The 22,813-nt window shown below is 34.1% G+C and overlaps 2 protein-coding genes across 3 annotated transcripts in view; one reads left to right on the forward strand and one right to left on the reverse strand.

The window, feature by feature from the left end:
* Window positions 1–6,335, reverse strand: part of LOC121122760 (vascular endothelial growth factor receptor 1) — a 50,458-nt gene extending 44,123 nt beyond the window's left edge. The window contains exons 1-3 of one of the 2 annotated variants that reach the window (XM_071890399.1): window positions 5,944–6,335; window positions 4,643–4,893; window positions 4,319–4,562 (exon numbers count right to left, since the gene is read on the reverse strand). In XM_071890399.1, coding sequence (XP_071746500.1) covers window positions 4,319–4,364 — 46 coding nt within the window. In that variant the 5' untranslated portion in view covers window positions 4,365–4,562; window positions 4,643–4,893; window positions 5,944–6,335. Of the gene's footprint in view, window positions 1–4,318; window positions 5,032–5,943 lie in introns of those variants that run through there. The other variant, XM_071890400.1, reaches the window with a different exon arrangement.
* A 9,962-nt stretch (window positions 6,336–16,297) lies between these two features.
* On the forward strand, window positions 16,298–22,236 carry LOC121123358 (trypsin beta). The gene is made up of 6 exons (XM_040718473.2): window positions 16,298–16,403; window positions 17,716–17,936; window positions 18,758–18,977; window positions 19,037–19,371; window positions 19,437–19,518; window positions 21,987–22,236. Exons 1-6 carry the CDS (start codon window positions 16,337–16,339, stop codon window positions 22,097–22,099), a joined length of 1,038 nt encoding a protein of 345 aa, XP_040574407.1. The 5' UTR covers window positions 16,298–16,336; the 3' UTR covers window positions 22,100–22,236.
* The last annotated feature ends 577 nt before the right edge of the window (window positions 22,237–22,813 follow it).

Raw genomic sequence — 22,813 nt, forward strand, 5'->3', positions numbered from 1 at the left:
TCTAAACACGTATCAAACAAAACTCTTCTTTTTGTGCGTTATTTTAAAAACATGTTTTTCAATAAAATATTTCTATGCACAAAAAAAGATACTGATGTATTATCATTTTTTTTGCGACTCTAACTTCCTTGATTGTAGAGAGAAATAAGTGATCAAAATCGTGTGTATTTTGGCCATGTTAAAAAAAAAAGAGACTCAAAATCAACATGGTAACCCTGACAATTTGAAGAATGTTTTCGAGGAAAGAATCCCCCAAATATCAATCACAAAGAATGTGACCCTTATCTTATTGTGAATCTTATTCAATTCAAAAATCTATAATCATAGATTCTTGAATTGAATTAGAGTCAAAATAATCTCCCAAATCCATTATTAGTATTTTGAAAGAATAAATAAAGTTCTATTTAAATTTATAAATTGGAATAAAATATTAATTTACTTCAATAAATAATCTGTTCAAAAATATTTTATTAACCAATTAGCATCTCTAAATTCACATAATTATGTTAGTAAATTATGCCTGAGAATTGTTTTCTTGTTTGTAATCAAGGCAATTAGAGATAAACCTTGTTTACTAAGTTGTAACTTGACAACCAGCTCTTGAACATACATATATCAATCCTTCCACTCCCCCGTTACCGAGAACGTCCATGAAACTGAACATTTTGAATTTTATACTTTAACAAGATATAATTAATTAATTAAGAATAGATTTTCAACAATAAAATTAATAGTATAAATAGATGTTGATCAAAGCTATCTTAATCATTAATGTAGCAACCCTTAGCGGTAATCAAGGAGTGCGCAAAATGAAATTCGTTGATCACGTTCAAGTGTCATTTTTTCGATTTGTACGTAAGCCAGAGAGCTCAGTTTTGTTTTGTCTTGTAACTAATAGTTTATGCTTTAATATACAGAAATATAAATTATTTTCAGTCATTCAACCTTCATGAATGATTGAGTTAGTAGGTAGTACCTTATAAGCTGGGAAGACAAATTTCGAGATACTTATCCTTTATCCATACTACCAACTCCGGCTGGAGAAGGTATGTATTACTTTCACTGTCATGACAGGATACCAATTTCCAAGGTGGAGTTGGTAGTTTCTCTTTCTAATTTATTTTCTTATTTTATATAATGTCAAAGGGGAGCTAAGGGATTTGTGTAATACGTAAGTGAAGACTGTCACGACACCTTGCGGATAATCTATATATTTAATTTGCTCATATTGATGAATTAGAATAAATAAAATCCCCCAATGATTTGAACTCCCGAATTTGGTCCTCACGATTTTTATAGGTCATAAAAATTCCAAACACATTTGCAATTGCAGTTGATTGTGGTGATAGACTTTATATATAATTAATTATGGCTGTATTTTATTGCTATTTATATACATATCTTATACGGCTTGTCAACACTAAAACAATCTTTAATAACTATCAAGGAAAAGACAAACTCCATACTTTTGCAACCGTCATTTCATAAAAATATATATTTAGGCCAATTATGGGCTTTATAAACAAATTTCGGGAATGTGATCAAATATTCAATAATATTTACTATAGTTTAAAACATTTATTGGAGTTATAAGGCTTTATTGGGCCCCAATACGGTCCTTTTCAAATATAGTCCATCACAATGGCATTACTAGACCCAATTGTTTAATCATTTTTTAATATTAAAAAGTCAATTTTTGGTGTTATCACACATGGAATCCAAGACAGGAGCATCGATCAATCTGTAATTTTTCAAGTAGACGCATAAAATAGCGAAGCATATTGCTATGTTTTTTTTGGGTCTTCAAGGTTATTAAGAGGCTGTTTATGAGCTAAATAAAACCTTCTTTTCCTTCTCTCTTTCTATATCTCTCTCCTTCTCTCTGCCTCTCCCCTCTATCTTTTTCTATATCCCTCTCTCTGCGTCTTTTCTTCAACCTTCATTCTTAGTTTATATTCCACTCTATTCAGCCCTGCAACATGGACACTAGCAGATGCGTACGCAGGTGGTGGGCTGGAGGGAATGTAGCCCTCCTTAAAGATTATTTTCTTTTTTACTAGAAAATTTGAAATTTGATATTTTTTTCAAAAAATAATTTTTGAATTTTTTCCAAAAAAAATTCATTTTTTCTAGACTGCTATAGATTTTTGAATTTTTTTTTACAAAAAATTAATTATTTGGAATTTTGTTCCAAAATATTTAATTTTTTGTGAATAACCGTGGATTTTTGAAATTTTTTTAGAAACAGTATAGATTTTTTAAATTTTTTCAAAAAAAAATTCAATAATTTTTCATTAGCTCATTAGCTATTATTCCGAGAATAAGGTTCATAATGAATTACAATTTCATGGAGTGTGACGTTTTCAAATCTACTGTAACGGATAAAAAACGTCGAAGTCAATTATACGTAGTATATCTTCACAAAACAAAAATCATAATAAAGGAGGCAGATGATAATCACATCCGTATTTTAAACAATCATACCATATGTCTTTCTCCCCTCTTCTCCTTACACGCGTTTTTCTCTACAGGATTATCAACTTTACCTATTTGGCAATAGACACGAAATGAATTATCATAATTCCTATTCTATATTATTTTCAAAAAGGTGTGTGACGGCACATGTTTTTTTTCTAATTTTTATCGGCTCAGACCCTGGTCCATCGACTCACTCAGTTTAGACCGACGGATAGTCGGTCAGTTCATTCAGTTCAGTCACGCCCAACACTAGTGGGGCACCTCCTGCTAGTATATATAGTGATGAAAATTGTTTGTATCATAGGCATGTTAAAAATATAACGAGAATCTACATTGTACCCATAACAATTTGAAGAAGAATGGTTTGAAGGAGATCAGATACAATCAGCTGTGACGAGGAAGAAGGGGGAGAGGGAAACAAACAAGGACATTGGCAAGAATACCTCCTATGTCGATGCCCAATTCTATTTGGAGTCCAACAAGGACTTACATTTATACTCTGCAAGAAATCCTCAAGGTTAATCTACGCCTTTTATGAACACACACAAATGTTCAATCAGCTGGTATAAAATTATTTTTCTGTAATTAAAACGGGGAATTTGGACGACTTTAAGGTGCAATTTTAACAGAATTAGAAAACAATGTAATTCAGACTCAATTTTAGGGGAAATAATTCTTGCATGCTTAGGTGTTGAGAAGACACACATCTACGTTAAATATAATATTTTCTCCAACAGAACATTGTGTTCTGTCATAAATAGAATAGTTATGTATGTGTAAATATTGTTAAACTTTGTTTCGAGGGAAATTATAAACATTGGAAAAATATGTAAGTTGTCGTAAAATTCAAAATGTATTTCCCTATCTTTTTATATACCGGGTGGTCCTTTGAAATCTGAACACTCACTGATTCGATCATTAATGCAGATTGAGTGATTTACATTAATTCATATTTCAATATATTAAAGCATAAACAATTAGTTAGAAAACACATAAACTTGAGCTCTCTAGCTTACGCAGAAGTCGAGAAAAAGACAATTAAACGTGATCGACGAATTTCCATTCGCGCACTCGAAGCAGTAGAGGGTCTCCCAGGACCACGGTCTACACCGTCAGCAAGTCCGAAACGTTGGAGTGGAAGTAGAGCTCTGTCAAAAAGGCCAAACTGGACCCAAAGAGGTTAAAGACAACATCTCTGGCCAATCCTTTCAAGTTTTAGATGATCCATGCAAGAGATCTAGGTGTTTCACAAAAGGGCTTTTTGAGGGAGGAGAGGCCAATTCTGATACCAGAAATGAAAGAAATCTATCTCCTTCGTTGCAAGACTCTTGAATGAGCCTTTTGAGTTCTTTCTTTTTCATCCCCCAATACAACACCGTTTGAGTACATGTCGAGGGTAAGGTTAGCAGTGTCTATAATCCAAGCACCAAAGCCCTGAAAGCTACTGTCACCCATCACTGAAGCACCTTGAAAGATGAATACATCTGAAGTGGATGACAGGCCCCCTACTGCCGCCTGGAAGCACTCATTGCCGCTAAAGGGCGGTTACATTAATGATTAAGAGAGCTCAGACGCACATCTATTTATAGTATTAATTTTGTTGAAATTCAATTGTTAATTAAGAAATTTTATCTTGTTTAAGATTAAAATACAAAAGTGTTCAGATTTTAATGGACATCCTGGTGTGTTCCTCCAGGAAATAGGAAAGTTGCCTTGCAACATTCCCTGCAAAAGGTTGCTTTAATTAACTTTTACAAGTAGTTATTGACACAATATTAATTAAACTAATGATTTTGATTACGTCATACATACACATATAATAATGAGTTTAAAAACTTACCAAGGACCATTAGACTAAATCTCAAAGAAGAAGACGATGATGACATGTTCGATTATTATATTAGGAATTTATTGAGCTTTGATTCCAATGAGAGGCTTTCTTCATCTGAAACTTTTTATTTTCCCTTGCTAATATCTTTAGAGTTTAAGGTATTTATATAATATCTCCACTCGTGTGTGCGTGTATTTTTATTTTTGTAGAGCAAAGCGTTCCCCGTTTCTTGCAAGTGCACTCATTTATGTATCTAGGAAAAAGAAGAGGTGCGGGGGTTTTGAAAGCAGTTTAATATCCGTCCTTTCTCACTGTATTTCTCCTACAACTCACTTGTTGATTTCATGCGGCTAGAGAGACAGAAGTCATCGAATGGTTTTTTATACCTAGTTTCAGTTTTATAATATAATTTTATTTAGTAGTGCTAGATTCGAGTCAACACCTTCGAATGCATTCGAGTTTGAATTATACGAGAATCCCCAAAATAATGTACAAAACTACATGATCCATATTTGTCCAAATTAGTGATGACGCTGACACTTTTTTATCCGCGTTGATGAGTCATGAGGTGTATAAAATATGTCCTTAAGAGTGGGAGGGGATTTTTCTATTATGTAATATCAGGGACGTCCGCAGGAGGTGGATGAAGGGCCTTAGATCCCTCCCTCCGCCAAAATAAGGAATTTTGCTTTTTACTAGAAAATTGTTTAATCATTCGGGCAAATTATGGAGTAGAGGAAAAAATTTAATATTTTTTCCCGAAAAATTTAAAGTTTTAAAATTTTTTTCAAACAAATTTAATTTTTTTTTGAATAGCTATGGATTTTTGAATTCTTTTATCGAAAAAATGTAATATATGAAATTTAATTTTCGGACAGTTTATAATTTTTTTTTTACAAAAAAATTTATTTTCTTTGAATACCTATGGATTTTGAATTTTTTTCGACAAGATTTAACATTTGAAATACATTTTTTGAAATTTTTTTGTGAAAAACTGTTGATTTTTCAATTTTTTTCCCAACAAATTAAAAATATAAAATTTTACTTTGGAAATTTTTTTCCAAAAAATTTCATTTTAAAACTTTTTTCACAAAAAATTAATTTTCTGTGAGTAATTATAGAAAATGAATTATTTTCCAAAAAATCTAATATTTGAAATGTATTGTGTGAAATTTTTTTTTACAAACATTTTAATTTTTGCCCCTAAAATATTTAACCTATGAATTGTAAGTTTTTTTTCAAAAAAATAATTTTTGTAAATAACTATGGTTTTGAAATTTTTGAAAGAATTAAATATTTCAAGGTTAATATAAATACAAGACTAGACCATCATGTAATTGAGCTTACTACAATTTTAAATATGATATATTTTTTACTGACTGATGGCAAGAAAAACAGATGTTGACAAAACACGCAACCACTCATCTACTATGACGTCAATATTAAAAGTGTGGTGGAAGTCAAACATATGTCGTACACGCGTTATGATATGACCTTGTATTTCTACTAATCTTGATATTTTTTTGTGAATAGTTATGGATTTTAACCCCCCTATTATATATATATAATCCTGTTGACGCCCATGAATAAGAATATGAAAAGTGTTTTGTATTTTCCAAAGGATCTATCATTACTATTTATGTCTTGGAGTAAGAACATCTAAATAATAACCAATTTGCAAGACGAAGAATGACGCTAATGGTTTGCACGGGAGTTATAAGTCCTTATTGGATTCGGAGTAGAATGGTCCTTACTATATCCGGAGTTGGGATATGTGTTAAATTCATTCCTCTCACGTCGACTTGCAGCTGATCTAATACAACGTCAGTACAGCACGGCTGCATTCCTCCCAAACATTATTCTTGTGTGAATGACCACGTTCATTGTATGTTTATTTTATTTGTACATAGCTGCAGGACATATATTATGCATCACTGGTCATGAATATAAGTCACTAATTAACTATGTCACCTCCATAAATTCACTCATTTAATAGAACTATCTGCAAGGGGAAGAAAAAGTTACACGCGCCATGAAGGAAAACGATAAATTAAAGTAATCTCTGCTATCAACAAAATCACCATCTTGCAAGAGGAAACAGATTTGACGTAGTCAAATAATCTATTCAGCTAACACACACGTTTCGTTACTTGGCTTGTAGCTAAATGGTAATGTGGTTTATTTTATTTATAGAACGACCATCAAATCTTTTTAAATAAATAAGAAATTAGCGTCTCTAATTGTTTTTTACTCTTCATTTCAGTAGGGATACTATAAATTTGATTATGAGAATGTTTCGAGTTGTCTTCAAGTGGAACTTTCTAAAAATCAGAGTTATTTTTTTATTGTGCCTCCAAGCCAATGGCCTCTGAGAAAAGGAAAAAATATTATGTTGTCCCTAAATAAAGAGCGATACCTCTCAATATATCATTTCATACTTTAGAATGGCTATTTGGTGTCTAAGTTGATTGTTCCAATCTGAGCTGGTTCATAGTACTAAATACATTTATAATATACCAAATGCTCCACTAAAATCTAAACACTTTGATTTATAAAATTCAACAAGATATAATTTATTAATTAACAGTAGAATTTCAACACAAAACTAATACAATAAATAGATGTGATTCTGAGCTCTCTTAATGGTTATGCAAACAACCTTAGCGGCAGTGTTGGCTTCCAAGCGGCGGCGGATGTATTCATCGATCGTGGCGTCTCAGTGCTGGCTGACAGTCACCCTGACTTGTACGTAAGTTAGAGAGCTCAGTTTGTATTATTTTGTAACTAATTATTTATGCTTTAGTATATCGAAATACGAATTAATTTAAATCACTCAACCTTCATGTTAACCTCCTGGGTGGCCTAAATAGCTAGATCTTTGAGCAATAAATTGCGAATCAGATGGACACATATTATGTTACATCGTTATAACTTTTTCATTTCCTTCTCATGATACATCTTCATCATTGCAGAAAGCCACTCAATAATGATTTCATTTATTTGATGGTAGGATCATGATGTAGGATCGTGCAAACAAATGCATGTTTATCTCGGTGGGTGGGGCACAATCCTGTCACCGGCCTGCCAAAACATATACATTTTGGAGGAGTTTGAGAAATTTTCAGAAAATTCTCGAGTTTATTATAGTCCGAGTAATAATCGAATCGAACACTAATTATTGACCTACTATAAAAACCTCACCCACGCGGCAATAATATGTACAAACATGATTCTACATATGTATTATGTTTCCAAGCTATACATAACTAAGTTGACATAAGATGATTATTTGTTCAAGGTTTATCAGTGTTTTAGGGCTTTGACACTTTTTATGTATTCAACGAGTACATTTATATCTCTTATATTAATAGAGGAAAGTTTGCATGTCTGTATGAATATATGGAAAAGAGTTACCGGGTACACTGCCATACCTAGTGGTCAATTAAAATCTGATCACTTTGAATTGTAAGAAGATAATATATATTAATTAACAAAAGAATTTCAACAAAATTAATACTACAAATAGATGTGGATCGGAGCTCTCTTAATCATTAATGTAAATGCCCTTAGAGACAATGATGGCTTCCACGCGGCGGTGGAATACCTGTAAACTGCTGCAGATGTAGTCATCTGTCATAGCGTCACAATGCTGGCTGACAGTGGCTTTGAGGGCCTTGGTGTTTGGATGACAGATACTGCAGGCCTTCCACTCGACATACACCCAAAAGTTGTAGTACAGGTGGTTGGCATTAGAGCTGTAGGGGGGAGGTCAAAAGTGTCAAAAGAGTTGTGCAACAATGGAGATAGGGTTCTTTCATTACTGGTCTCAAAATTGGCCTCTCCACATTCACAAGATTCTTTTCACCCCACTTTTTGATAGCTCTCTGGGCAGTCTGTTGTGAAACCTCGAGACATCTTGCATGGGCCCTCATGGACTTCAGGGGACTTGGTCTGTGTAGTTTTCTTTAACACCTACCCGTTTGGCCTTTTTGACATAATCTTTCTTCCTTTCCAACGTTTCAGACTTACTGTCGGTGTAGACGGTGGTCTTTGAGATACCTAACTACTTGGAGACTTTTGTCAGGGTTTTTTCCAGCGACAAAGAACGACAGGAAAAGGAAAGAATGGAAATTCCTGGATCACGTTCAAGTGTCATTTTCTCGATTTGTACGTAAGCTAAAGAACTCAGGTTTGTTTCGTCTTGTAACTAATTGTTTGTACTTTAATTTATTGGAATATTAATGAATTTCAATCACTCAACTTTCATTAATGATTTAATTAGTAGGTGTTCAGATTTCATTGAACCCCCCGGTATATAGATTTATTTAATATATTTATTAATTGATAGAATCAAACACTCAGACAGGAATTTAAATGAATATTAGTTTTACAAAGTTAATTAAGTTTTAGCCGGACTCTCATTCTAAATAGTATATTGGATTAAAGTAGTATATAGAATTGTAATATTGATGTATGTTCTTCGATAAATACTAATTAAGACAATTTTTATAAACAAAGTTACATATCCAAAGGTATCATATTAAAAAAATAAAGATACACTTTTGCTGAATGAGCTTATATGCCACTTGTTATGGTTATCATAAATTAGCTTGAGATCCATTGGAGGTGTTAATTCAATATAATAATTCATGTGGATTTTCAGTATATGTTAAGATTTGAAATAAATATAAACGCTGGTACGTTAAAATGAACTTTGTTTGATTTTATTAGTGAGCTCTCTTAAAACTAAAGTACTCATTAGTACATTTTTATAAAGCCCAATAAAACAAACATATTAACTTAATATATAATAGAATCTGTACACATACCTGACAAGGGTAAAAAAAAAAAAAAATACAATAATAGGGAAAACGACACAAAAAATCCCAGCTTTTTTCCTTTTTTTAAATCCAAACAACTAAAAGTCCGAATTCACGACCATTGTCCGAGAAATATGCTAAAACGTCCAGTCCTTTATTGATTACATCTTCCAAATGTGTATAAATGGGTTTTCCGTTCCATTTGAGTTAATAACAAATTGATACAAACAAATAAGTCTTGGAAAAATGAATTAATCATTACTTTTTCTTAATAATAATATGTATAGTTCTTTCATGTCGAAATATGGCACTGAATCCTAGCCATACCTTAAAAAATTGATTAAAAAAAGAGTCTTTTAAGGCCAAACCTGTAGAGATTGAAAGTTTTAATGGTGATATTCGTGTTATATTGATTAAATAACATTAATAAATGTGGATTTCAGCCTGCGTGCAAAAATGCTGTTGCATGGTGTAATGGTCTTCGCCTTAAAAACCTAGGAAGATACAGATCCGTACCCAATACCCAATCAGTTTTTGACGTCAAGACTTCAAAATTTTCTGTTATTTTTCAACATATGAAAGTTTATTTCACAAATTTATATTCTTTCATTCTTGAGGAGAGAATACGTACATTGAATCGATATTGAAGTATTATGGCATTAAGGATGAAGCTTTTTGGATACCATGTAAAGCAAAGCAGTTATATGCAAGTATAATGCATCTTTAAAAAGCTGTTAGTTAGCTTAAAAAACTATTAGTATATTTTTGTGATTTTGCCTTGAAGGAGTTGATGCTGTTTGTTGAATTGGAAGAGACTTTCCTATCTAACTCTCCCTAACACAAGTAATCCATAGGATTATGATCGGGAATGACACCTTCTCTTCTTTCAACATGTTTTAGGACTTACAGGCCTGGTAAGAGGGGGCCGAGTCTTGTTGAAACAGGAAATAATACTATTGTCCTCAGCTTTCATACAAGGTATCACTTGATTAGGTAGGAGTTCACTGGTCCTGTCGGTACCTACCCTCTCCTTTGGCTCAAAGAAGATGAGGGGCATGAGACTAATGTTGCTCCCAATTACCCCAAGGGGCATGATGCTCTCTACAAACTTGGTTTTCAAGACATGGGGGGGGGGACAATAGCTCTCTCTTTGGGCAACTTCTCATTCGAATTAAAGATAATTCAGTGGTCATGGCACTTCAAATTGCTCATCAATTTTCTTCCGTGGGCTGCCTTGGGGGCCTTCATTTTATCCGCAGGGATATATCTTTTGAAAAGGCAGTATGACTTCATCCTCGTTGTTTAATGTCCTGGTGGCTGTTGCACGGCTTACTTTGCGCTTTTTGGTAAGAGCGTTAATCGGAGTCCCAGAATATGACCTCAAGGAAAGTTTCAGGCCTACGACGAATATAAGGGTTGGTATTTATCACTTCAGGACTTGTAGGAGTTTCTCCTATATCCCCCTCCTCCTTCCAGACGTCATAGACTGCTCTCTTTGGATATCTGAGCATCTTCTTGATGTACACTAGGATGTCTCCAAAGCAAGCACATTCGATTATGGTGATACTTTAGGTCTCATTCTTGCTTTGAATTAAAAGTTGCGCAACTAACTTAAAGCTAACGATCAACCTCTCACTTTAAAATTAAAATAACCAGTTTTCCTTATTGTTCCGGATGGAGTTAAAGATGGTCTGGATTTACCTATTTGCAAGTATTTATGTCGTCATTTTGTGTAAAACTCTGAATATATCAAGAATGGAGGTGGTTGAGTTCTGGGTTTCTACCTTATTTGTACATATATATCTTCAAAAATTGGCGATGTAAAGAATATTGATTATGACGATTTCATTTGGGAGGAATCCATCAACAATCTAAATTACAAGAAGAAGTATGTTATTTTGTGTTTAAAGTAGCCCTACCCTAGCTATTATCAAGAGGATTAATTTCTCTTCCTCAGTGCAAATAAAAATGACATAATATTGAAAAATGAACGAATAATAGGCCGGGTTTGAAATTTATAATTGGGTGGACCATACAACTAAATGCAAAAATTTAAACCACTTTTAAGAAATCTTGCATGTTATTTAATTGAAAATCTGTATGTATATAAAATACTATTTGTGTGTGTGTGTCCTTTATAGGTGCCCACACTGTTTGACCTAGGCAGAAACTTTGTATGAGTGCCTCTTTTGAACCTAATTAAGCTAAGACGGGGGTGCTTATTCTATACCCGGAACACAAGAATTGTTTTTTGGAGCTCAATGAGACTAAATAGGGGGTTGAGTTATAAATCAAAAAGTGATCGGCATCTCAAAAAGCAACTATATTAATAACTTCATTTTCTAAATGTATTCAATATCAAAAAAGTTATGGGCAAAAAAAGGAATCTGTAAATAATGTTTTTATTTTTTCAGTTGCAAAAAATTGAACTTCCAATGAAACAAAGTCTGTAGATATTTGCATATAAATTTGAAACATAAAAAATGATGTTTAACTGAAATATCTGTTACTTTCTTAAACTTTTTTTTGTTTTTTATTCATTGTATTTCTCTTTCTTTTCTTTTTCTTCATCAAACGTCCATTTTTAAGAAAAATGCCACAAAACGATACGTTTTGAACATCAATTTTAAAAACCAAACTGTTCATCATTGTATTTCTAATTTCTGGAACATTTCATTACATATTTTTTTGCAATATTTGCAAAAAAGGAACTATTTATAGAGGGTATTTTTTCGACAATATTATTCTTTATAACTTTTTTGTTTTTGCAAGTACGAAAAAAATATTGGTAGTTTTGTGTTCCTTTATACAATGCCAATAAATGTTTTAATTACTTTTTTTTTTTTTTTCAAAACTAGTATAAAACAGTTTTTAGCCATTTTCTTTGTGAATTTCAAATTGACCATTTTTGGACTAAAATTAGAGATGTACTTCTGTGCTAGACAAATTTTTTCATACATATACATATGTTGGAATATTGTTTGAAATTTATAACACTTTTTTTTATTCATAAATATATATTATGCTATATATTCTGTCAAAAAAGTTCATACAATTGTTAATTTAAATTACTCATGCGTAAGCTTCTTTTTTTTCTAGGTTGGCACCACTGTCTTTTATCATTATGCCAAGTATGAGCACCATTTGTATACCAGTTGGTATAACAGTTGTATTCCGTCGATTTTTACAATGAAATGAATTATTGAACAAAGAGTTTGTCTAAATTTGTTGTGTTGCTTACGAAATATAATGTGCTGTCGCGTTGAAAATGTTAGAAAAATCTTTTGGTGAATCACTTTTAAAAAACTCTTGCATATGAGTGGTACAAAGCGTTCAAGGAGGGCCGTGAGGTCGTTGATCAAAAGTCAAGGTGGTGTTCATTGTTTTCTTTGATATCTGCGGTCTGGTGTATCATGAATTCGTTACAAAAGGACAAACGGTCAATAAGGAGTACTAAGGCATTTGCGTTAGAAGATCCGTCAAAAACGGCTAGAATTATTGAAGAACAACTCGTGGATTTTACACGTGCTATCGCACAGAGCCATATTGTGAGCGAGTTCAAAGTCAAACCCTCAATAAATATCATTGCTCACCGGATTTAGCTACGTGATGGGTTTTTTTTTTGTTCCACAAACTTAAATTGCCACTTCGTGGAACCTGTTTTGAGTTTAATGAATCTAAAAAACAAAATTCGTGGAAGGAGCAAAAAGTCCTGCCAAAAAGAGCATATAAAAATGTTTCGAGGACTATAAAAAACGTTGACATATGTGTATCGCATTCAATGGAGATTACTTTGAAGGTGACGTTTGATGTGAAATTTGTGTTTTATTTAACAATTCTCGGTACTTTTTTTGACAAAATGTACACGACTAGGGCGTACCTATATTGTATATTTTATTTCGAATTATTTTATTAATGCTTTAAATAGCTCCATAATTTAGTAAAACTTATCGAAAGACAACATTTGAAGTTTATCCATCCCTTTGACCATTATGATTACAATAATAACAAATATGTCCATCCTTCAACCATAATATGCGGATTCTTGGTGGAGCAATGAGGAAAGTGGAACTATGCCTCATTGGCCTATGGACCCTTCCCTATTGTCTGTATTTTCGCGGATTTTGTGGAGCATGATTTCATAGTTTTTACTTTTATTCAATATGTAAGTCCTCAGCTCTAATACTTGCTTCAATACGAGGCCTAAATTCCTTGCAGACCCGTAATATGTAGTTACAATCGAGCTTGGTCCACTCCTTCTTGATGGAAACCTCTAGAAACTGGACACTCCTTTCAGGAGTAGCACATGCCCTCTCCTAAGGGCGCTCCTAGATAGAGTAGTCCAAGGGGTTTGCATCTGAAGAGGAGGGCAGCCGTATTTTGAGGTCCCAAGGCTTAGAAAGTCGTCTCTCAGGAAGGCATTGTCTTATCTGGGCGATGACACCGAGCTCAGTTGCATCAACACTGAAATTGTTTTCACCAGAAAAGAGGAAAACTTTGTCCGAATTTTTGTTGGCCTTTAGAAAATTTAGAATCTTCTTTGCCCTTTCCAACAGTCTCAGCTTGCTCTGTCCGGAGATAAGATGTATTGTGGTCCTCTTCCGCGATTTTGCACCAATGTCATTCCAGAGATAAGATCAACCCACTAGATAAGATCAACCCTGTAGATATCTTATTCTAAAACCAATAATTCATTAATGTACAGTGTGCCACCATTGTTTAATAACAAACTTGGAGTATATATGCAGGTAGGACGTTGTTAGTTGATTTGGCTGATAGCCAGATGTGTTTTGGGTAAAAAAAATGGAATTGATTTGCGAGGTATTTATTCCGCAATTGTGGAAAAAGTAAAGTGTCAAATGTTGAGATTGCAAACTCCTTAAACAAGTCCTTTCTCTGGAAAATAAGGGAGGAACTGGAATAGTCTGGATTTGATTATGACTCTGCTCTATGCTACACTGCAAAGAAAACATCGACCTGGTAGTCATAATGTTTCTGTACTTAGTTGATCCCACTGTTTTCCCTCCAAGCTCAAGGGACCTCCACCCCATGGACTTCATTGTGTAGGGTGCTGTTGAGCAACACATCAAAAGATCCTTCTGTAACACAACATTCGAGCTAATCTTCTAGATCTGGGAGGAATTCTGGAATCTGCGAAAGAAGGCTCTCATGAAGAGCTCAACCTCGGAAAAGAGGTAAAGTCAAGGCCCAAGGCAATTATATTGAAAAATAATAAAAATTTCCTTCTTCAGCTTTAATTTTGCATTGTTTTTTTTTTCTAAATCAGATGATTAATTAAGGGGAAATCCATTTAAAATAAAATCGTATTGGCTGTTAAATAGAAGCTTCCCCCTGGCCACTGATGAAAATGGGTGTATTATGGGCAATTTCAGAAAAAGAACACCGAAAACCAACATGGTAATCCTGATAATTTTTTTTTTTTTTTGAGGAGAACAGCTTAGCTGTCATGACGTTAGATTAGACCAGATAAAATCAGCTGTGACGAAGGAAGAGGGGAAGAAGGAAATAACTAAGATAATTCGCATGAATTACTCCGATATACCATATACCTCAATTCTCCTCCAAGTCTAACAAGGACTCTTACAATTATAACTCCACAACAAATCCTCAAGGATACTCTCGCCTTTTATAAGAACACATGAATACAATTGAATGTAGTAGAAAATAAAGTTCACTACTAAGGAGTTAAATAACAATGACAACAGCCTAGGAAAAGATATTTAATTTTTCAGATTACCATATCTCAAAAAAAACACGACACAAAATAAACTTACAAACTACAAAATACAGCCAATTTTCATCAGTAGTTTTATACACGATAGTCGATAGCATGTCAATGACGGGAGATACTTATATTTCCCCAGAGGTCCAATCAACAATATTATCCACGAATTCATTTCCTACTCATTATGAAATATTTATGATGACGTCATTTCTGAAAACATTTACAGTATAAATCCTATCGTTTTCCCCGTATTGATTAGACATTGGGCCTCAGTACTCATCTCCAGTGTCCAGCCCTCCCTGTAGAGTGCAACAAAAAAAACACTTCTATAAAGTTTAAAAACATGAACCACGAGAGGTCACTAAATAGAGTGTGAATGAAATTACTAGGAATGAATTGACCGAGTGGTCCATTTAAGTCTAAATACTTTGAATTTCAAGATATAATTTATTAATTGACAATATAATTTCAACAAAATTAATACTATTAATAGATGTATGTCTGGGCTATCTTAATCATTAATTTAGCCGCCGTTAGCGGCAATTATGGCTTCCGGGAGGCGGTGGAATACCTGGCACCACTGCGGATGTAGCCATCTGTCTTTGCGTCCTAGTGCTGGCTGGCAGTGCCTTTGAGGGGGGGGGGCACACGTGTCTAAAAATAGATCCAAAGAACTTAAAGAGTATTGCAACGAAGGTGATGGGTTTTTTTCATTGCTGGTGTCAAAAATGACATCTTCCCCCTCACAAGGCTCTTTCCACCCACTTATTTGATAGCTCTCTGGACAATATGGTGTGAAAATCAGAGATTTTTTGAATAGGCCCTCATAGACATGATGGGAGTGGCTTTACCTACTTTCTTTAACTTTCCGAATACATTTTGCCCTTATTAACCGAGTCCTTCTTCCTCTAAAACGTTATGAACTTGTTGAATCCAAAGGCGGAGGTCCTGGAGACTTGGAGTGCGTTCAAGTGTCATTTTCTCGACTTGTACTTATGCTTTAATACATCAAAATATGAATGAATGTTAATAACTCATCCTTTATTAATGATTGAATTAGTAAGTGTTCATATTTCAATGGACCACCGTGTATTCGGAATATATTTTCCTAGCACCATAAAATATACATATACCTGACCCTCCTACAAACTCCGCCCATGATGGAATGGAAAACTTCAATACAGATACATTACATTCATGTTTCTGAATACCAATGTATTCAGAAACTTTTACTAATTCCCTATTAAATAGTTCTTAATTAGGAGTGTTTTTATTCTATATCAAAATGACATCAATGAAAAGTTCTAATATACTTTTAATTAAAAATTTGCAGTAATTTAATTATTCTAACCTCAATAAAATAACACTTGCTGACAATTAAAACAAGCTAATAGACAAATACAAAAATATTAGTTTAGAGCCCTGGGGATCAGTCAGTCAACACACTCATTGGAAGAAACTATGTTTCTTTTAGGAATACATCCTCTCTTTTTCTTAATATTAACGTCAAAGGCTTTGGAAGATTGCTGTGAGTATTTTCAGAGGGTTTCCTTATTACTGTTGAGACTCGGCTCGATCGTAAATTTTTCCGATTTCGGTCTTCAGTCCTTTTATTGCTCGATTTGGAGCAATATTTCATTCTTAATACAGACTAGTCCATTTAAATCTAAACACTTTGAGTAGTAAACTTCAAAAAGATAATATTCATTAATTAACAATATAATTTTAACAAAATTAATGCTATAAATAGATGTGCGTCTGAGCTCTCTTAATCATTAATATAGCCACTCTTAGAGGCAATGATAGCCTCCGGTTGGCAGTGAAAGACCTCGCACCAGTTTTGAATGTAGTCCTCCGTCATAGCATCACAGTGCTGGCTGACAGTGCTTTTGAGGACCTTGGTGTTTGGATGACTAAAACTGGATACATACAGCCAAAAGGTGTCGTACAGGTGGTTGGCATTAGGGCTCTAGAGGAGCCAAAAGACTCAATCAAAACTCATTCAAAAGAGTCTTGCCACGAAGGAGATGGGTTTATTTCATTGCTGGTGTCAAAAGTGGCTTCTCTACCCTCACAAGGCTCTTTCCATCCACTTTTTTAATAGCTCTCTGTACAGATGGTGTGAAACCCCGATCTATCTTGCATGGTCCCTCATTGACTTTACGGGATTGACCTGGGTTATTTTAATTAACTCCTCCGAGTCCAGTTTGGTCTTTTTAACAGAGCCCTTCTTCCTCTCCAAGGTTTCGGATTTGCTGACGGCGTAGACGATGGTCCTGGAAACGGCCAACTCCTAGGAGGCTAACTTGGAAATTTGAAGATCATGCTCAAGTGTCATTTTCTTTACTATTACGTAAGCTGGAGAGCTCAGGTTTTTTTTGGTTTTTTTGTAACTAATTGTTTATGATTTAATATATAAAGAAATATGAATTGATTTTAATCACTCAACCTTAATTAATTATTGAATTAGTAATCATTCATATTTCAATGGACTACCCCGTGTATTTGAACTGATTGTCTAACCATTCCAGCTACACGAGGTCTACACATATGAACCACTTTAAAATTCATATGACGTTATTTTAGTGCGAGTATTCACAATTTGGAAATACAGTTGACGTCAACATCATTTTTCTATAAAATCAACCTTTTTTTGAATATTTGTGGGATTGATATAGAGTAAATCTTTCTATCTGACCGATTCAGACCGAATTTCTTTAAAGGGCCGAATTCGTCAATTCAACAAAAATGAGAACTGGTCTAGGATTTCCAGACCAAAACCTAACACTACTAATGTTCTTCTTCGAATACTAAATCATCCTATTTAAATCCTTTTTTAGCTTGTGGAGAATCCATCTTTGGACTGAATGCATGTGGCGGAAGGGAGGAAAGAATAGTTGGAGGAAGAGAGGCCTACGAGAATGAGATACCATGGCAAGTGCGATTGAATGAATGTGATGCTTCAAATTTCTGTTCCAATTGTGGCGGAGCCATCATTGGGAAACGATTCATTCTAAGTGCAGCTCATTGTTTCTATGATTCTAAAGCCAAAAACGTAAAAGTAGGTCTTTGATTCTATTCTAATTGATCCTAACATTTTGTTGGTATAAAGGGAGCTATATTATTTAGCCACCTATGAGCAAGCAAAAGCTATACACCAAGTGTATAATATATAATAGAAATACAAGGTTATACCATAACGCCTGTACGCCTGATGTTGTACTTCCACCACGCTTTTTAATATTGACGTCATAGTATATGAGTGGTTGCGTGTATTGTCAAAATCTGTTTTTCTTCCCCACAACATTCTTTACAATACATAAAATTGAAAATTCTAGCAAAAGTGACGTCATAGACTATGAGTGATTCCATATTTTGTCAAAATCCCTCTGTCTTCCCAGGAGTCGATACGATACATCAAATTGAATACTCTAGCAAGCCTGATTACATTATGGTCTAACCTTGTATTTCTACTAACCTTGAGCTATGTGAAATATTTTTCCTTTTGCAAGCTTGTGCTTTTTATGATAGCACAGTACATCGTTACCTTTATTGTATCACCCAACCTTACTTACAAAGAAAAACAGAAAAAAGGCTCGAAATCCCCTAGTAAATAAGTCAATAGCACCTTAAGTACTCCCAGGATTATATTTTGGGGTCTTTAAAAAAAAAAAATTGCAGAAAAAATCTTGAATGGGGTGGAGGGGGGTATACAGCCCCTTCAGCCAAATCCCTACGGATCCCCTGTGAGTAGTTTCTCTATTAGCAAGTAGATATCAATAAACTAGTTTTAAAAGACTCGTTATCCTTAAGCCAGCTATATGCTATCGTTAAACACTTTTACGGGGAATGTTTCTATTGTTAATTCCTTTATATTTGCAGGCCCAAGTAGGATACATTCACGATAAAAAAGCAAGTTCTTTCTCAAGGATCTATGGCATTGAGTATATCAAAATCCATGAGGGATGGCATAGTAATTTAATTAGAAATGACATAGCCCTCTTAAAAGTCGATGAAGATATAGAATTCAACGATGGAGTAAGACCTGTTTGTCTTCCCCCTGGAGGCTCTAAAAATCTGTACATTGGCCAATCAAGCGTTGGTAAATTTATATTTAATTAAAAATTTAAAAAAAAATTAATTATAGTGCATAAAACATAGCAAGTGGTTGGGGTCTCAGATCAGAGATCGATAATTACACAAGCCCATATCTTCGGAGAACGAAACTCACGATTCTAGCCAATGATGATAAAAGATGTATCAAAGGGAATACCGTTGGAGGAGCTTTATATAAAGATCAATTATGCGCCTTCGGGAAGAATACTGATGCTTGCTACAGAGATAGTGGAGGTCCTCTTACTCTTGTGGGAAGTAATCACAGGACCTGCACCCTTGCTGGTGTAATTTCTTATGGAAACGGATGTGCTCGACAAGGACATGCAGGTATTTACACCAGAGTTGGAGAGTACCTCAGCTGGATTAAGGACAATACAAAAGTAAGACAAAGCATCCATACACTTATTTTCTTTTCTTTTAAACGCTAAAGGACCTCTTTTCTTAGGATGATGAGTGCTTAAAATCAACAAAAATTGATTTCTGTGACTTGAGATGCATATTTGGTGAAGTGAATGGAATTCCTGACGGTAAAGTTTATATCTTTGACAGCTGCATATTTTTATTAGGGATGTGAAAGGTGTCAAAATTCTCGTGAGGGTCAATTAAAAAAAGGGGTCTGTTGGTAACCTACAAGAATGCAAGATATTAGTGTTTTTATTAGATTCGAGTTAAAATTCTCGAGCTCAAGATTTTGATGATTGAAGTTGAAGTACGGCGATGATACTCATATTTTAATTCAAGTTTCTAAAATGGGCTCGAGTTTGCTATCAAGAAATAACTCCAAGGTACAAGAAATGTATAATATGTTATTAAATAAAACATAAGGTTTACAACTGCGCAGTTGTAAACGTTATGCTCTAAACTGTTATAGCGTGGCGAGCCTTAGAACTAGTTATAACTTGTATAATTCAAATAGTCTGTAGGTTATGACGTCATATCCTTTGTTATGAGTAATTATAAAAAAAGATATTTATCAATTGGTACTATCAGTATCCTTTATTTTGAGAAGTTACTTATAAATTTGTATTTCGCAGAAACTATTGAGATATTCCTTGATATCGAAAATAAAGAACTAGATCAGGGATGTCCAAAACGTGGTCCGTGGCCCTCATTACGGCCTGTTTAATGTTTAAGTGCGGCCCACTACTCATTCTCACTTCAAGTAGTATTTTTTGAAAAATTATCGCTCTGGGTAAAAAATTGTGAGAAAACAGGGGATTTTTTTTTTCAAAGATTTATTTTCTACAAAATAAGGTCATTCGATGAAATTATCCAGTGGGGGAATTTTTTTCAACTTTTTCAAAAAATTAAAAAATACTGCTGACGCCTCTGAACAGGCTTGGCAGATTTGCCTATTTTAAAAGAAATTTGATTTGAAAGAATTGATTTGGTCTAAATTTGAAATAAATATATATTTAATAGTTTTGTTTTAAAGAGCCATTTTTCATGAAATTTAATTGAATAGGTTCTGTAGCCCATTAATTATCAGGTTGGGCATCCTTGAACTAGATACTTGATTACTCGAGACTCGTATAACTATTTTGAGTTTCCGTGGATGGATTTCAAACCATATAAAGTTTTTCAAAGGATATTTGTATGAGTTTGAGTAATTTACAAAAAAAATCGTCTTTACTTATGTCAAGTATTTTTCTAGTTCGTGTATTAGACGACTCCAACTTTAGTTCTTATTCATTTTTATTTTGAAAATTTAAACGTATTAGTGAGCAAGGAACACTCAAAGCCAAACTCAAGTGGTAAAACGTTTCTCTTCGCTCAAAAATAGATTCCTTGCCTACGAAAAATCTACCCGTCCCACACACATGAAATTGCTTTGTATGGCACGAAAGATAACGTTACTTCATCATTTTCTCTCAAAGTGTATCCAATTATTTCTCCCCATTGCAGAATTCATCTTGTTAATTCAATTAAAAGTGTTAATTTATGTAGGTTTTGTAATTAGTTAAAGGGTTATATTCATGGCATCTCAACACCACTGAGGAAGAAATAATTTTCTCGTAAACCAAATACATTTTAACAAATATTGATAAAGTTTTGTGAAGACATTTATTCAACAAAAACAGCTGAAAATAGTGATCAGCTCATTCTTTATCCAATATATGATCCCTCAGCTCATTTTTTTTTGCCTCAATACGAGTCCTAAATCACTACAGACCTTGACCTTGGCTAATCAGACTCGAGCTTGGTCCACTCCTTCTTGGTGGAAGTCTCTAGAGACGGGACATTCCTGTGATAAATAGCACAGACCCTCTTATCTAGACGTGCCTAGATAGAGTGGTCCAAGGGATTCGTGTCTGGAAAGGAGCCCGGCCACCTGTTGAGGTCCCAAAAGTTGTCACTCAGGAAGGTCTGGGTCTTAGCGGGGCGATGACACGGAGCTATGTCCGCGAACTTTTCTCTGGGCAAGGTAGCACTTTCTTTTCCAGAAGTTCGATGTAAGCATCTGCATTGATGCGCTCCTTCCTCTCCAGAAAAATGGGAGGGAAGTCTTCGCCTATGCTGGCCACTGGATTTTTTGAATGAAGATATGTCTCATTGAAGCTGAGATATTGTCTGGATGAAGGTAGTGGCTATTCTGCTTATTCATAGAGACATCAGCTGTGAAAAGAGGACAACTTTTTTCCCGAATGTCTCCTGGCCTTGAAAAAATTTAAAATCTTCAGTTGCTCTTTCCAACTGTCTCTGTTTAGAGATAACATGTTTTCTTGTCCCCCTCCTAGATTTAGCACCAATGTCATTCCGGATTGAAAATAATAAATGTGTACCCCAGATAAGATCAACCCTCTATAGCTTTAGAAACACTTTAGTTAGTGGTGATCCCTGTCAGCAGATATATTGTGTCCCAAGTGTCCATTATTTTGTCAGATATTCTCTCTGCTGTGATCATTACACTCACCGGAATTTCGACAATGTCCACACCCCTAAATATATCATATAGTATAGCCATAATATATAAGCATTTTTATTTTCTTTTCAGAGTTAAAAGAAAAGAATGGGACCATCCAATGTCAAAAAGGGTTTTGTGGATTCGATGATAAGTCCATTGATTTATGTGAGGGTTTGAATCATCCATGTAATCAAAAGAATTAAAAAGTGAATTTAGAGATCGTTATTAATTATCCACTTATTTATACATTAAAACTATTTATATTGTATTTTTTGTAAGCTGTCGATTTTTCTATTTATGTTTCCCCAAGGTTAATAGAAATACAAAGTTTTTCTACTGATGTTTGACTTCCACCACGCGTTTTAATAGTGACGTCAAAGAGTATAACTGTTACCAAGAGTAGCTATATATCGCCTTCCTTGACTGTTACTATTAGAGTACCAAGGTTATACTCTATGACGTTAAAATATGTCTGCATGAGTATCGGATCCGTAAACAAAGGAAATTTTCCAGGTAGTTTTCGACGTGTTTTTCACTTTCAGGTAGTAAAAATGTAAGATATAGAGAATTTCTTCAATTTGCGACCTCCATACTAGACAAACGATAATTCAAGACTGAACCGGTCAAAATATATTTTAATGGGTCACAGAACCTATTAAATTAAATTTCATGAAAAACGGCTTCATAAAACAAAACTATTAAATACAAATATATTTCAAATCTAATTTTTCAAGGCCCAAATGTTTCAAAAAAGGTCAATCGGCTCAGGGGCGCCCGCAGGATTTGTTTGAATTTTTGCTCTGTTGCTACAGGTTAAATATCCCTGCTCTGCAAGTATAGACTGAACTTTTTTTGATTAACAGTATCTATTAATAAGTATACAAGAATAGATTATATAAGTTATAGAGTTAAGTCAA

Source organism: Lepeophtheirus salmonis, chromosome 8 (genome assembly GCF_016086655.4).
Source record: "Lepeophtheirus salmonis chromosome 8, UVic_Lsal_1.4, whole genome shotgun sequence".
NCBI classification, from domain to species: Eukaryota; Metazoa; Arthropoda; class Copepoda; order Siphonostomatoida; family Caligidae; genus Lepeophtheirus; species Lepeophtheirus salmonis.

Excerpts from the sequence above, each read along its gene's own strand:
- LOC121123358 (XM_040718473.2), top strand. The coding sequence starts at position 16,337 with ATGTTTCTTTTAGGAATACATCCTCTCTTTTTCTTAATATTAACGTCA. Across the intron at positions 18,978-19,036 it reads CATTGGCCAATCAAGCGTTG|CAAGTGGTTGGGGTCTCAGA; the intron begins GTAAATTTATAT and ends CATAAAACATAG. Across the intron at positions 19,519-21,986 it reads AGTGAATGGAATTCCTGACG|AGTTAAAAGAAAAGAATGGG; the intron begins GTAAAGTTTATA and ends TTTTCTTTTCAG.